General features: G+C 34.7%; 1 protein-coding gene across 1 annotated transcript in view; it reads right to left on the reverse strand.

Moving 5' to 3' along the window:
- LOC104528917 (neurobeachin-like) overlaps window positions 1–16,426 on the reverse strand; it is a gene marked incomplete at both ends in the record, with an annotated part of 163,664 nt that overhangs the window by 103,505 nt on the left and 43,733 nt on the right. The window contains 3 exon segments of the mRNA XM_029086247.1: window positions 7,344–7,471; window positions 10,155–10,281; window positions 14,370–14,524. Coding sequence (XP_028942080.1) covers window positions 7,344–7,471; window positions 10,155–10,281; window positions 14,370–14,524 — 410 coding nt within the window.

Consider the following 16,426-nt stretch of genomic DNA (forward strand, 5'->3'; position numbering starts at 1 on the left):
GTTTGAAATCCATGAACCATGTTTATGAAGGGATTACAACATGTGCAGGCAGAATTTCAATCAGCAGCATTTTAAATTATATCCATTGGAGGATTTCAAGGGTTTTTGTGTTTCAAAATTACCTATTGTTTTCTTCATGGTAAAAACCAAATCTTGTGAATTACTTGCAGAACGTAACAAAGTAAAAAAGGAAAATACATTAAAAAATGTCCTCAGAATTCAAATCAACACTCAAAGCTTGTAACAATAGAAAGTTATTCAATGTATTGTTAGTGATGATGAATGTTTTTAAACTTACTGAAGAAAAGCATTATCTTTTGGATAATGGAACAACATGGAACAACATGTTATGGAACAACAAACTCGTTGTTCCAACCTTATTATCTAAACGGGGCTTGTTTTCAGACAGTAGTGGGATTTCACTGTGATCTTTTTGCAAGTGTTTACAGTGAAAGACAAAAAGAAATCTATGAACAAGAATCCTACTACCACAATTTAAGGATATCTGTCTTCCAGAGGAATGGGTCAGGCAATTCACTGGCTTTAGCTGTACTGTGCTAAGCCTGCAGCATCACCTCTTACTAGACATAGAAGAATGTACACTGAGACACCCAGAGCATGTGGAAAGAAAAGAGGTGGCATGGCGGAGAAGAAATGTATTATGAACTCCTTAGCCTTGAAAACCAATTCAGAGTTCCTGCCCCAGTACAAACCAAACAATCCATTAGATTCCTGACCCTGACTGACCAGAGTGATCCAGTGAATTGTCCAGTGAAAGACACACTGCAAATCACAGTAGCTTGACCTCCCCTCAGAAACATTTTTAACATCCACCTTCATTGCTAACAGGGATTCTCTGATGTCTAATAGGGGTGAGTTCCTATTGCTCTCTCTCAGTCCTGCTTCATCAATTGTTTTCCTGTTCCTTATGCTGCAATATCCATTGTTGTACCAACACAGTACATTACACAGCTCTGTAGATGAGATTTTTTTTAGTCACTTTTCAGTTTTCCATTTATTCACTACTCGATGATGACATACATACCCCAAATGATAGTGCAGAGCAAATATTGAAGCTAATTAAGAAATACACATGTAACTACTGCCTCAGCCAAGTCATTATAGGGTACTTTTCTTTAAAGAGATACCTATAATTGTCAATATTGTGTAAAAATAGCATTTTTTAAGCATCCTCTGTTAAACTGCCTGAAACTGGCTGACACATTGAAAAGTTACCAAGGGAGTAAAAGGCTGATCCTTCTCACCCAGTGTGATCCCATAATTATCATACCCTCAAGAAATCACATCAAAGTATATGAATGGCTAGGCAATCATACACTTGCAAGGGCTCTCTGAAATCTGGAACCAAACTATAGCTGGCATGAGCCTTATATGAGGTTTAACTGAATAGACAAACTTCATTATGCAGAGAAAGGAGAAAATGTCTCATACTAAAATGAGCTTCAAGGAAATGACTAAAGAACTTCTTAAATAAAAAATAAAAATCAGTTTATATATATATGCACACACATATAAAAAATTAGAAGAAAGGCTTATTTCATACAGTGACTTGAACACGGACCATCTTTGATGTCTCAAGGGAAGATGATATATTCTTGACTGGATCTGCAGTTGAGATGCAGTCAACTGCAGAACAAGGAAAAAACTCTTTTTTTACTGATCCCTGCAGGTGGCTAGCTGACACTGAAGTACATCTGTCTATGACCAAGTGAACAAATACAGTGATGGCAATTTTAGAGCAAATCAAGGTTAATGCAGATTATCATTCCTTGCAGTGTATGGTTCAGAGGAAATGGGGGTTCACAGGCTGCAAAGCCACAGAGAAGCTACAAAACCATTCAACAAATACATGACATTTTGCCCCCAAGAAGCTTGATTGAAGACTATATTTAGAAAGAATGTTTAAGACAGTCATAAAGTAACATGTATTCCAATGTTATTTACCCTCATTAGGCTTTCTGTTGGTAGAAAGGCTAAGACATCCTGTAGTATCTAACTTCTCTTTTATATCTTTGCTAATTTGAACAAATCAAGCTCCTTACATTGTACTTGATGGAGTTTATCTCCCATTCATCAATCACTCTCGTGCCCTGCTCTTTTGTTCCCTCTGCAGTGTGCATGTATCATTCTTTTAGTGCTGACTATAGAACTGGATGGTAGAAGTTTTAGTAAAGTTGTCCACAGAAATGAAATAATATCTTCATTTATTCTTCCTAGGCATCCAAGTATTGGACAAGTCTTTGTTGCCTCAGCACTCAGTTAAACGAGCCTAGAGTATGCTAATTATTATAACAATCCCTACATTATTTGAGTCTCATCTCCTACTCTCTAGGTATAGTTTATATTCTTTGTTCCTAGAGATTAGACTCAGCATTTGGCTGTGTTGAAATTTGGCTTTTTTTTGAGTTCCATTTATTCCACAAAATGATTCAGTATATCTCTCCAGTGGAATGCCTCTGCTTCTCATTTTATATACCTCTTGTCTAAGCAGTTAGCTTTGCCAGGAACAATTCTGCACCATAATCAAGACTGCTAATAAAAAATAGGAACAAAAAGTGGCTTATAAAAAATTCAGCACTATGAATAGGTTCAGGTTTTACTTATGTGTTGTTAATTCCAGTTAATGTAAATTTTAAAATCATAACACTATTTCTTTATTCCGTTTCTCTCTTACTTGCTACTATTTATTCATTTATTTATTTTGTTCAGAATGTTGCCTACATGCTGTGCTACAGACTGGTAAGCAATTACCAAAAGTCTGATTAGTTGAAAGAAAACATGCCTGGACACACAGAACAATATGATCAGGAAAATAAAGTTCTGCAAGAGCATACAATCTCTCTGCTTTATAGCATCTGTGCTCCTGAGCACAAAAATAATACAAAGGTTCTGAAAAGTTTCTAAGAGAAATCCAAGGGCCGTGTTAAGCTCCAAAAAGTACTTTTTTTTCCCCAGAAAGTCTAAGGGATTTTGAGACTTCTACAGTATCTCAGCAAAATGGTAACCCTGTTCTTCCTAATACAGCACTAGGTATTGTTTGTGCCAGCATTGGTAGATGCCACAGTGATGCCATGCTTGTGGTCTTTGTAAGTTTTTAAAGTAGTGTCATTTAGCACCCAAGTTCTATCTGTGGTTTCCAAAGGAATGTTTTGGGCAATTTTTCAATGGTTTCAAGAAGCCTGCTGTCAAATATCATACAAAAGTAGTCCATTACCACTTCCACTGAGTATTTTCATAGGGCCATGTGGTAAGTTAATGAGGAGAAACAGATTCTGCTCCTATCAGCACAAAAATGTGTTGCTTCATCTGATTTGAATTGTGCTTGTATCAGAAACATATCAAATGTATGTCAAATAATTTCTAAAAGATCTTTTGGAGGAGGGTGACCTGGCTGACCTTTTACCCAGGTAATGATATAGGAAAATGAAAAGCATTGGTAATGTTCATTTGGTATCTCGCTAAAGAGAAGGGAAAACATTGTATGTGACTATATTTCAATCTTAGACCTAGCGTAACAGTTCAGGACACTCCAAGAATAGCCGTAGTGAAAATGCTTTTACCCATCTGTGCTTGACAAAGAGAGGATATAACTTTTCTTTCGGATACAGATCAGATTACACTTCCTCTAACATTTTCACCTAAAAGCTAGAATGTTGTAATGCACTTTACATGGAGGGAATTTGCAGACCATATGGAAACTAGAGTTAGTGAAAACATATCTGTGCAAGTGTTAAATGGAACTCCACAATGAGCATTGCTAAGCTTAAATATGTGACCTACACATATTGTGTGTTTGTTTCCAATTAGATTCTATACAGAGAATTTTAACCTTTGCAACTTCTGTTCTCTGAGGCATTGAAAGAACCTCAGCTGATGAACCACAGTAGTGTTGTGCTGGTTTTGGTATACTCTGTTTGAAACTTTGCATTCGATTGTAAATCAATCCTTTTTAAACTATCATGGAGGACACATTCTGGGAAGCTGAAATATTTAGAATATAGTAAGATACCTTTGAAGGAAGAACTGGTGGTGGAAAAATGGGCAAAAATGAGTACTATTTCAGTAAATAAACAGACAAATAAATATGTTCTGCAGTGTCAGATTACTACTTGATAGAGCTCCTCTGCTATCAGTCATATTGTGGAATTTACATGAACAAATGTGAAAAATTAACAATTGAGTATCAGTAGTCCAAGTTTTTGATCTAGACTGACCAGATGATTGCAGCCAGTTAATTTCAAGAGTTAAGAAGCCACTGCTTGGATGTTAAATTTGATTTCCTCAACGAACCAATTAGCCAGTCTTCCATGAAACAGACTGATGATACAAGCTAAAGGAAAATTAAGTGGCATGGTATTACTGCAAGATTTTTCATCAAAAGTTCAAGATAGCTCATCTACTACAAAAAGATGAACTCACAACTAAGTTGTATACACATTTACAAAAATATATTAATAACACCTATTCCAAGGCATCAGATATTCTGGAAAGTTTGCATAATTAACTTGTTTTAGAAGTATTAATAGGAATGTTTTCTGTTCCCTCTTCCTTTGTGCTCTCTCTTCAGTATGCAAAACCTCAGCTACAAAACTGTGGATATTCTTACCTAGTCTGAAATGATTTAGTAATTCTTACATACACGCATGCACAAGAACACTAGAGAGCTTCAGAAAAAAAGCATACGCCATCAAGGATTCCTGAAGGCATTCAGGTTTTAGCAAAATCTGATAGGGTAAAGGCTTCAAACCACATGGAGGTTTTGAAAGACAGCAAGAGGAGCAAAGGGTTTTTTATGTTCCAAGATTGAATAACCAGAAGAAAAGGACATGCTTTATAGAATGAAACAGATACTTCTGTGGTGATCAGTTTGAAAAACAGACAGCACCTTCAGATGATTAAATAAAGTTTATTTGCTCCTTTTTAATTGCTATAACTAAAACCTTTACATAAGGCAACAAATTAGGCTATGTCATATAAAACTGTCAACCTAATTACTCCTTGCCAGTAAAAATCTAGTTTAAATTATCAAAGCCCCACAGGAATTCTGTGTACTCACATATCTTGAATCATGCCACTAAAACCCTCTGTTTTGCAGAGTCATTACATGGAGAGCCCTTTCAAGCACTTCAAGGACCACCATTGGCTTTCAGTAAACCATGACAGGAAATTTATAAAAGTAAATCAGGTAATGGATTACGAGAGAATTTAAAATTCCCTTTTAAAGGGAACTTAACCAGGCAAGAATTGAGTTCAGTTGAGATTAAGGGTTTCATACAGGTAATGAAGAAAGAAAAGATAAGAAGTAGTACACAATGACTATAGAAGCAACAGAGTTCTCTGCTAAAAAGAAAAAAAGCCCAACTATTGAAGAAGGAGTAAACAGAAATTAAAATCTAAGATGTTTGGAATTTTTCTTTACAGATTGCTATTCCGATATCTTGGGAAGAAAGGACTAGTTCTTTGAAATCAAGAACAACACAGTGATTGAAGAGAAGGTTAAACATAACATTAAGTAAATGTGAAGAGGGAGGGACAGTACTTATTGTGGAACTCAGTGTTTTGTTCATAAACAATGATTCCTAAGACTGAATTGGATGGCTGAGTCAAAGATGGGACAAAATTTGTAACAGCAGTCCAAGCGGGTATCAGAAGAATGCTACAGTCAAAAAAATCATGTCTCTGTCTGGAGAGGCAATGAGAAAAACTCATACTGCCATATAGATGTCAGGTTCCTGTGGCCTCTAGCTTTTCAGTCTTTGTCATATGCTGGGAACTGTCGGAGCCTTTGTCACACCATGAATCTGATCAAAAGATGAAGTCAAAACAGCATTGATGAATAATTTTTTTCTTCTATAAAAGAGCTTAGGTGAAACCAAGACAATTTTATTGTATAAAAACTATAGTACAGTTAATTAATTATCAAACGAAAAAGGATAACACTGCTACAAATTTTGCAATTAACTTCACTGAAATGAGAGACTTGAGAATGGAATCCATCAAAAATCTTACAGCCATCTCAGTGTTGTCAATTAGCATCTCAGACCATTACCTGTCATTAACTGAGAACTGCAACTTACTCATAGCTATAAAATAAACAGTATAAAAAACATGAAGCTTCTGAGAATTACTAAGCTACCATACCATTCCTTGGTATTATTAAACCATAATATTATTAAACAATAGTTAGACAAAAAAAGAAAAGGCCATTTAGAAGATTTCAGTTACAGTATTTCCAGCATTAAGAACAAAAGAGGGCCAATGTTGTGGGGAATAGCTGAGACCACAGAAAGACTGTACACTAAAATTTAGATAAACCACATGTATAATAGAAGGAGTTTTGGAATTTGAACACAAAGCTGTGTTTTTTCTGTGTAGACTTTCACATGTGATAAGTCTTGCCTTAATGAGACTTTTTCATAGAATCATAGAATTGTTTAGGCTGGAAAAGACCTTTAAGATCATTGAGTCCAACTGTAAACCTCTCATTAAACAGCAATACTGAGTGTAAGAACAATTCTGGAAGGAAAATGTTTACTTGACTGAATATTTTGCTCTGGATCTATGATGTGGGATCAGTGCACGTTCATGCAAATTTCCCCATCTATTTTAACTCCTTTAGTACTGATCCATTACTTTCTGCATGAGCTTGCCTCATTAGCACTTTTTGCATAATTTCTGCATTACTTTCTACCTTACTTATGAAGATTCATTATTTTCCCCAAATTTTGTTACTATGAAGGAATAAAGACAACGCATAAAACCCCATAAAAACCCTTGTAAGTGTTCAAGGATACTTTTCTTTAAAAAAATAATGATTTCTTATTCCACTCTGGGAGGAACAAGCACTCTTTATCTGCTCCTGTGGATCCAATTGACCCACGTAAGCAAATTGTGTCCCTACCAAATCTAGATTCAGGTATCAATAATGCTGGAGCACAATCTTCAATTTTTTTTTCTTCCATGGGAATTGATTACACTTTTTAATTATATTTTTCACTACTTTCTCAAATTCAGCCTGAAAGACTTATACTAATGTAATTATTCTGAGGACGAAAAAGTAAATTTTAGTGAGGCTTTTGCATTCCAAGATGACAAGATGTATCTTTAGACAGCATCACACTTAGGGAAAAAAAGGGGTACAAAAGCCATCACTTTAAAATTATTTAAATGAAGTTAAATGTGAGGAGGTGAAATCACAACACATTAACAACTGATTCATTTATTTGTCAAAATTAGTTATGTAAAGTCTTGTGAAGATGAAACATTGTTCATATCAAATGACTAACAGCTAAAATAACATAATTTTATAACAGAAACAGTACCTTCAATCAACAGCTCTTGTCCATGACTACCCAACAATGTTCGGGATAGGAAAGGGGCAAAGTCAACAAAAATTTCCCGCAGGAGAGGGGCCACCTTTTCTAAAGCTCTTTCAAGCTTTGCAGTGATACTGTGGAGAAACAGAGACCATGTTGGAAGAATGCTTAACAATAGAAGTTAAATTATGTCAAATCGTATCTGTTTTTAAAAGTTGCTGTAAGCTTCTTTAGTAAAGAGCATGATCATAATTTGATTAAACTTTAAAGTGTTTAAATGGATGTAAGTAAATGCAAATGTCATGTCAGGAGGTAGCAGTGTGGCAGCTTCATAAATTCTACAGCATTTATGGAATACTCCGAAACAAGTAAAATTTTAATTCTCATTTTCAAACATGAGAAGAAGAATGTCAAATATTCAAGTGCAAGTTTATGACCCATCTCAGCTTATATGTATCTCATCATTTTATATACATTTGAAAGCTTGAAAAGAGAAGTTTTTATTCACCAAAGGCAATCACAAGTAATCTGCTTTTTTGTTCAAGCTTTCAAATAACAACATTTGGCATTGCAATACTACACAAGGGAGTGCATGATGAAGCGCTCTAGCACAGGTATCAAGAAAACCAATATTCTTTTCTTCAACCTAGAGGGGACATGATCCAGGTAAACCACTTTGCCTTTGCATTTATACTTCTCTGCCTGCTGAGACTATACACTGTTCGAAGCATGGAGTGCTCCTTAATTTCTACTTGTACGATGAGAAGAAGTGTTGTGACTTCTGTTTGCTTTTTTAATACCAGAAATAATATTCTTTTCTCTGAGGATATAAACCTAGAAAAACACTAGGATATAAATCAGCAGTGTGCTAAGGATCGTACCCCTTAAGAGTCCTTCTTCCCTTTTAGAACCTGACAGGGCATAACATTTGTGCCTCTGAAACTCCTGCTAAAGGTTAAAAACCTGCTGTGTTACCTCAAAGAAGTGAGCTATTACTTAGAAATAAAATTACATACATCCTCTGGCAAACCACAAATTTTTGCTGTTCTTTTTCAGACCGCTGGTGGCTGCAGGGGTTTTCTCTGTGCTTGAATTATGGCACCAAAATATTATTGCCATTTAAAAGCACAATTACAGGAAGAAGTTACATTTGTTGACAGAATCTAAGAGAATGAACAGTGATATGCAAATTTTATACTGTATCTACTATCTATAAACACTAAAAAAATGTGAACTTTTAAATTCAGATCACATGAAGATCCCTACATTTAAAAACAAAGCTGACATTATAAACACATTGGAAGTTTTCCTTCATTAGTTTAAAATTATTTTACTAAATTCCTATTCTGCTTTCCTATTTCAAATTCAGATATTGATTTTCTAAAATTCTAAAGGAGGGGTTCATATCATCAGCCTTTGTTTTAGACAATTAGTTTAAGTTAATTTCACTATGCTAAAACCACTGTTGACTATATTTGAAAAGCAGGCAACTAGCTTAGAGTTTTTAATTTGCAACATGAATCTACTCCAAGCTTTTTCTGCTAGAGATAAAAAGTATATTAGATGAATCCAGACTTCTCTAAACCACGTTTTAAAATATGCTTTTGTTGTAAATTGGTTTAAAAGGCCTAATTTTAGAGTTCATTTAACTTTGAAAACTTTATGCACAATTGAAAAAAAATTAAGTTAAAAAGTTTTAAAAATAAGATCAATTTTTATTTAAGAATCAAGTAATATGGGAGGTGTGGATGTGCTATTAATTAACACCTTGGATGAGCTATTAATAGACCTCTTGTTATCAAATCGATAGCTGATGGATCTTGTATATTATGGATCTATCAATAGGTAAATGGGAATACCATTCGGTGAAAATGCGAGAGCAAAGTTTAGCACTATTTAAAAATGCCTATCAAAGGATAGAAATTAATATTTAAATAGAGAAAAAGAAAAAAAAATCCTTTTTCCTTTGTATAAATCTCTAGAGCATTTACATGTTGAGAATTGACTGGAGTTCTGGTCCTTCAGTTTTAAAAAGAACAGTATTCTAGTTCATTAGGTAATGAAATTCTCTTGCTCATGAACTTGCAAGCTCATCAGCTTGCTTGGTTGCTGTCTCCACTCCAGTCTTCTTAAAACCATATCTCAAAGTGGCTGGCCAACTAAGGGATGCCTGGCAACTCTCTGTGCCACCTTTTTAGGGCAGGCAGGTGTGTACCTTGAAAAGGTTAAAAATTCATCTTTGAAGTGTGGTGTGGCACAACTGAATACCTTTACAAAATAATAACCTATTATACAAAGATATTTAATAGGAATTTCAGAGGGCATCTTCCTAGCTGCGAGTCAGTGTAAGAGGGGTATTAGCTATCCCATGGCATGTGTCTTGCAACACCAACTCAGATGTGGTGCACCATTTAGTTATCTGCACAAATACATGTCTGGTTTCATTCTCTCTGGTTTAAATAGGGCTTTTGTTTGCTCAGAAGAGGCCGTGTCTCTTTCCACTTGCTAGTGCTCCATTGCCAAGTTGTGCTTGCATTGCAATTCTTACTTATTGAGCAATGTAAAAAGCCAGTCAACTAAAAAATTACTTTTAGTGAAGTTTTAGTGTCTGGCATAGTTCTTAGAAGTTTCAGTGAAGTGTTATTTTGATACTGAAAAAGTATATAAATACATATCGTATTACTTTAATAACTACAACAATGCATATTAAATGAGCTAAAATATATTTATATTTTTTCTTTTAATACTATTTTGTGTGTATGAAGTCACTGTGGGAGAATAAAATATAATTAATATTAAAAGATAGAACTTGTGTACCTCATGTTTTCAGCTGAATCCTCTGGCATTGGAGCAACAGTTTGAACAGCTGGGAGATTTTTGCTGGTAGCACCATTCACAAAGCTGGATGACGAAGAGGAAGAAGAAGATCCTGAGTCTACTGCACCTGTCCCCCAAAGAATACAGGTCTCAATTCAGTCTGAAGAAACATAACTTTTAGAGACTTTTAATACAGTCCTTGTCATATGCATCTACTTTTAAGTAAGGCAAAAATATTATTTATTCTAAACCAATTAAAACCATTCCAAAAAATTATCATATAAGTTAATACCTTATTTTGCTAGTATAAAAATAATAAGCTTAAAAAGCTATTGAAAATCAGGCAAAATAAATCCTTACCTCATTTTCATTATTCCCAAATTATATTCCAAAGATGAAAATATTTTTACATCATCCTGTAAAGCAAGATCTTTCTAAAATAAAGGTATATTTAAGATGAGCTTGAGTGGAGAATAGAATAGACTATTTTTAAAAATATATATATGCACACACTTCTTGGCTGCCCAGTTGCAACTACAGGCAGAAAATAAAATGCAAATTAAACAATCATAGAGAAGATAAAAAATGCATATTCCTTCAGAAAGTAATGGGGGAAATTACTGTCTGAGAAGTATAAAGACTCTAATTTTACTTTTTCTGTTTCCTTCTTCAAGTCAAGGAGAATTTTAAGATCTCAAAAGCAGGGAGGGCAGTGGGGGTATCATTTCAATGGGTTGTGAACAGCTGCCCAGAGAAAAGATGCAGACAGAGCACACATTTATACTTTATGTGATCTGGGTCAGAGCTAAGGGCTAAACTTAGATTCTAAATGCCAATCTATCATGTTTGCTGAAATGGCACTGTGAGTCAGCCTCTCTGAAGCAAACCAGCAGAGGCTCAGAGTGGCCACAGACAGTAATGAGAGCACCATGATAAATGCTGTCCCTGTTCTGCTGCACAGTCCTTGTGCAACATGTCACTGCAAGAGAGGTAGCAATGAATGGTCTTGTACTCGGAACTGAAAGCCTAAGGGAGCAAAATGCTACCAGAGGTGAGGGCAACAGGCAAGATTTATCCAAGTTAGCAACAAGGGGTGGAGAATGCCAGTTAAGAGATCAACAGCATTATTCTGCCAATTTTTAAAATGATAACTGGTAACTCCCTGTTGCTGGTCAGTTTTAGCAGTTGATATATCACTGTCCTTTGTGTTACAAGGCTATATACTATTTTCAGTTGCCTGCAAAGGTCTACAAAGCATTTATGGTTTCTTAACTGCTTAAGCAGGCAGCTGACAGTGAAGTAGAGGTCAAATGCTAGCAATGGTGAAAAATTCTCTGGCAGTGGGGATGAACTTTTTTTTAATTGCCCTTAAGTAACTTTTACTGCTAAAAGAATTAAGGTAAAAACCAGAATTTTGACTGGGTCATTTAAGAAAATTTGCATTCAAAACAGTATCAAAATGCAGAAGAATTTGCTGGGCTTGCTGACACTATAGTAGCTGGTGAGGTTCAGGATTTAGACTAGGAACTGACTTTGCTGTTTCACTAATGCAAGAGTGAGGTGGATTGTGGCTTACACTGTAGGTTCTGACTTGGATTAAATATAAGTTCTAGATGTTCTGAGAAGGAAACACAAAAATATAGGGTATATAATACAATAATATAAGGTATTCCCAACCTAAGAATCATAGCAACTTAGGTTTAGCTGGGTGGCTTAAAAAAGATTAAGGCTTCATATATATGTGTATATGTGTGTATGTATTTATATTATTTATATATTTATATTATCTAAATATTTATATTCATATATACATAGGTGACATATATATTTATTGGTGCTTCTGTTTTTTTCCAAAGCCAAATTTTCTTCATTAAGGTTGTTGTCTAAAAATGCAGTTTCTAAGTTGTTTAACCAGCTGGGCTCACAGAAAAGAAAGTTAAACAGACTGGTTTAACATAGCAGTGAGAATCAGGACATGAATTACAGAAATCCAATCTAAAACCTATAAAAGCAGTTTCTTACATAAAGAGATGAAGGAAGAAAACCTGTCTCCCAAGATATACATTCAAAGCACTAAAAGGACTTCAGTAACGTACATCTCATTACAACATGACAGTGACATTGACTATGACAGTGATGGCAGATGGAATGTAAACATCGACTGCAATCCATGAATAACTAAAAAAAAACCACCTTTCGCACAAGTCCAGAATATACCGCAAAGATAAAACTATTTCTAGAGTATCTGTGACATACTGTAAAAACAACCATAGACAGAAGGTTTGGGGGGACATCTAGTGTTTCTAAAAAAACTTATTCTGTCTCTTTTTTACCACATTAAAAAAACAAAAAAGTGCTGTTCAATGAAATTCTATACACTACTTTAATATCATTAATAATATAGATAATTTCACAGACTACAAGTATATAAACCAGAAAGTATCTAGATATTTCACTTATGTATCTCAAAAACTGACATACATGATTACTTTTAACTACTGTAGGCATAGCATAATTAAATGTGGCAAAATGAATATTTTAATCTAATAGATCTTTATCTGTTTTCAATGTGATACTACTTTTTTTTTAACTGTAATTAATGTGTTTAGCTTTTCTAAAATGTTGGTATAAAATTCAAATCTTGAGAAAAGGTTGGAAGGGAAGGACTTTTCAAACTATTTCTTAAGAGAATTCATCAATAATGCTCATTCAGATGAATTCAGGCATAAAAGGTTTTACCAAATAACTAAAGTTCAGTACACATATAGTTTTAATTAAATCTGATACTTGCTGAAATTCCACTGTATCAATACTTTTCCTTTAATCAAGCTAATCCATAGACTAGCAGACAAAACTAGATGCAGTAAAAAACAAAAAGAAGTAACAAGATCTACCAAGAAAAAGCAACCTTTAATCCACAGGGAATGTACCACGGTATCTGCAATGTTGTCCTCTACTAAGAACAGTATCAGGGAAATGACTGATTTTTAAATGCAATTACTTACAAAGAGCTACTACATTCCAGCCAACAGTTCAGATCATTAATCAGTGAGGAGATTGAAAAGCTTACACTATTCAGTATCATTTGGAAAACAAGGTTTCCAATGTAGCATATTTTTTGCATGACATAAGAGTACCTAAAAGGAAATCGTTCAAGATTAACAGAAGTGGCTACACAAATGGAACTGTTCATAAAAGTGATAATGTTATTCAGAGCATTCATTCCTCCCATCTGCCTCAGGATAATTAGATTTTAATTTTTTTTTTAATCCTTAGAAAAAACAAAGTTCTATTACCAGGCATTAAAGGTAATCTGCAAAAGTAAAGTAAAAAAAAAAAAAAAAAGAGCGTGTCTTCATATTATTCCATGAAGCAGAAGGATGCCAAAAGCTTTCCCCTCCATTTTCTGCAACCCCAGGGACTTTCACTTTCTCAACCCTTGACTGAAGTTGTGATATCCTTGAAGAGAGCTCTTCTCTCAAGTGCTTTTGCTTAGTTTAGAGAGAAAGCAGACCATAGCCAGACATTTTAAAGGAGTTTAAGTAAACATCAGATGCTGTCAGTAAGGATTCATTTCAGAATGGAAACCAGAGTCTCCATAGTCAACAGTCTCCTTCATGATAGACAATCCCATTATTGCTATTATAAATAATTAAAAAAGAAGGTCTTATACTCCTTCTATAGGTCACAATAAACAACTATTGATAAGACATGACTACAGTTAAATTAGGTAGGTTCTTACTGAAAAACTTTCCAAAAATCATAGCATAATTTTTATTGAAAAACAGTAATTTCCCAAAACATTAAGCCTCCACAATCTAGAATGTATTTATTAGGTAGCTAGCTTTATTTACTTTCTTTGATGTATAAGGATGGATTAATTGGTATATATCATATAAACATCCTCTACTGCTAAGCACTGGAGAAGTTAGCTCATTTAAATTCTGAACTACATTTATAAAATGGTATTAAGGCTATTCATTCATTTATTTAAGGCTGTGCAAGTCCAGTGTGCACTATCAAAGATTATAGACAAACACCAAGAGAAAACACTGGCTCTAATAAAGGCCAAGATTTAACCTTTCCAGATTTTTATTTTAGAAGTACAAATACAGTAACAAAAAGATGATTAAAAAACAAAACACCACAAAAAGTAACAAAACAAAAAAAAAACAATGAAAAAATGAGTGTCACAAAAATATTTAAGGACAATACCTGTTGTATTAATCATACTTTTTGGTGTAGCTCCTGTTGCAGCAAATATATTAGGTGTACTTCCTGGTGGCAGTCCACTCCCAGCTGTGGCAGCTCCAACTGTGGTAACAGCCAGACTACCTGGAGGGGGTTTCTTTACTGGTACAACCACACTCCTGTGGAAAAAGAAATGAAAGATTACTAAAACTGCACAACTCAGTTAGCAAGAGTTTTTGTTTATGATGGGATTATGCTGTGTTACAATGTCATTGCTGAGGAACACATAATAGCATTAATTTTCTTAACCTTTCTGAAATAGAGTACGACTATGTTAATTAACCCTAAAACCATACTCCTTCATAGCAAGAGAGGAAAATCCTGCCCAGATCCCAGAAATACTAATGCTCTTCACATGGTTGACATTCTTTTGTAGGTCTGAATCCAGACATTAAGACAGGTCAGGTGTTATCAAATTACAAATTATCAAGAAACATCAAGAGAAACCTATCTACCATAATAGGCAAAATCAGTGAAACATTATCATCCCAGACTGAAAGAAAATGCAGACATTTTAAAATGAGTAAAAATGAGACATTGTAAAAATGTCTCATTACTACTGATAAAACAAAATACAGCCAGTAAATACAGAATGATATCCAGATGGAGATCGAAAAACTATACGAACAACACGAGAGTGGTCAAAAATGTGCAAAACAGAGGAACAGCAGAACATGGAAAGTTAAAGAGGATGACTGATTGGTCTTAAGTGAAAAAAAACCCTTCTTTTAACCAATCTAACCACTCCAACAACACATTCAGATATTTTTTTCATGGAGGAAGACAAATCTACAGACTAGAAGAAAAGGTTATATACACTTCTGTCATTGCATTTTAGGCCTTGTTTTCTACAACATATGTAAGACTTCCAAAACGTTCCAAAGTGATCCACATTTTCCTGAAACACATTACCATGGTCCCAAACCATCCTCAACGATCCAGAAGACGTTTAGTAGTAATTGGCTGTAGCAGCTGATGTTACTTCTCTGTTCATCTGGTAGTTTACAATTCTAAAAAGAATTGTGACTACTAATCACTATTTTGTTGCTTGATGCTTGTCCTTTTCAGTTAGTAAAATCTAAGCCTGAAGTCACCAGAATTTGCATCATGTTTACAATGAGTGTTGTTGTTTCAACCTGCACACTATTCGGCCATTGCTGGTTCATTAAATAACCTCAGCAAATGGCTACGGGATTCTTCTGGGGTTTAGTAATTTTCATGAAATAACTAGATACAAAATAATACCATCAAGATGTTGAACAGCAAAAAGAGAAAATGGAAATTTTAAAAAAACCCCAACATTTGTCAAATTAATTTTCCTTAAAAATTTAGCTACTCAGTGCTGGTGACAGACAAATCCAGTTATGCAGCATTGTATTTTCTCTCTCTTCCTATGTGATCCACATTCTGTACACCTCTTCTCCATTTGAAAATCTAAACGCCTTCCAACCTAATCATTCTGGTCAATCAAGAGGTCAGACATAAGCCTCCAATACTGGATGTCTTGTGCTACCTATCTGAGCAGCAGCAATTAAATTAGAATCACTTTACACTCTTCTGGGATATATGAAATCTCTTAAGGCTGAATTAATATTCTTACTCCTCCCTTCCTCCTCCACAGCAGCAGAAAGCACATGCATTTTCACGAAGTGCTCTTCAAAATGCAGCACAGACTTCAGGCAGATTTTTCACAGAAGTACTCTGTGTCAAACAGCAACTTCTGCCAGATGTTACTAAAGAAATCACAGTAGAAAATGGGGGACAATTTGTCTGCTATATTACATTTTACCTTGCTCCTACAGTTAATGTAATGTCTGGGAAAAAAAAAAGCTTAGTATACTCTGAAAGTTATTCATACCTATGTACATGTCCAGTTCTTTATCAAATGTGTATTGCTGATTACTCACTGTTCTTTCTGACTTCAGTCCCAGACTGTGAATTGAGTCTGTGACAAGTGATCACTGGTATATACTAACAACACATTTTGAATCCTACTTCAGACAACCTTTTGTTAGGCTGAC

This window comes from Antrostomus carolinensis, unplaced genomic scaffold, assembly GCF_000700745.2.
Source record: "Antrostomus carolinensis isolate BGI_N321 unplaced genomic scaffold, ASM70074v2 scaffold12068, whole genome shotgun sequence".
Lineage (NCBI taxonomy): Eukaryota > Metazoa > Chordata > Aves > Caprimulgiformes > Caprimulgidae > Antrostomus > Antrostomus carolinensis.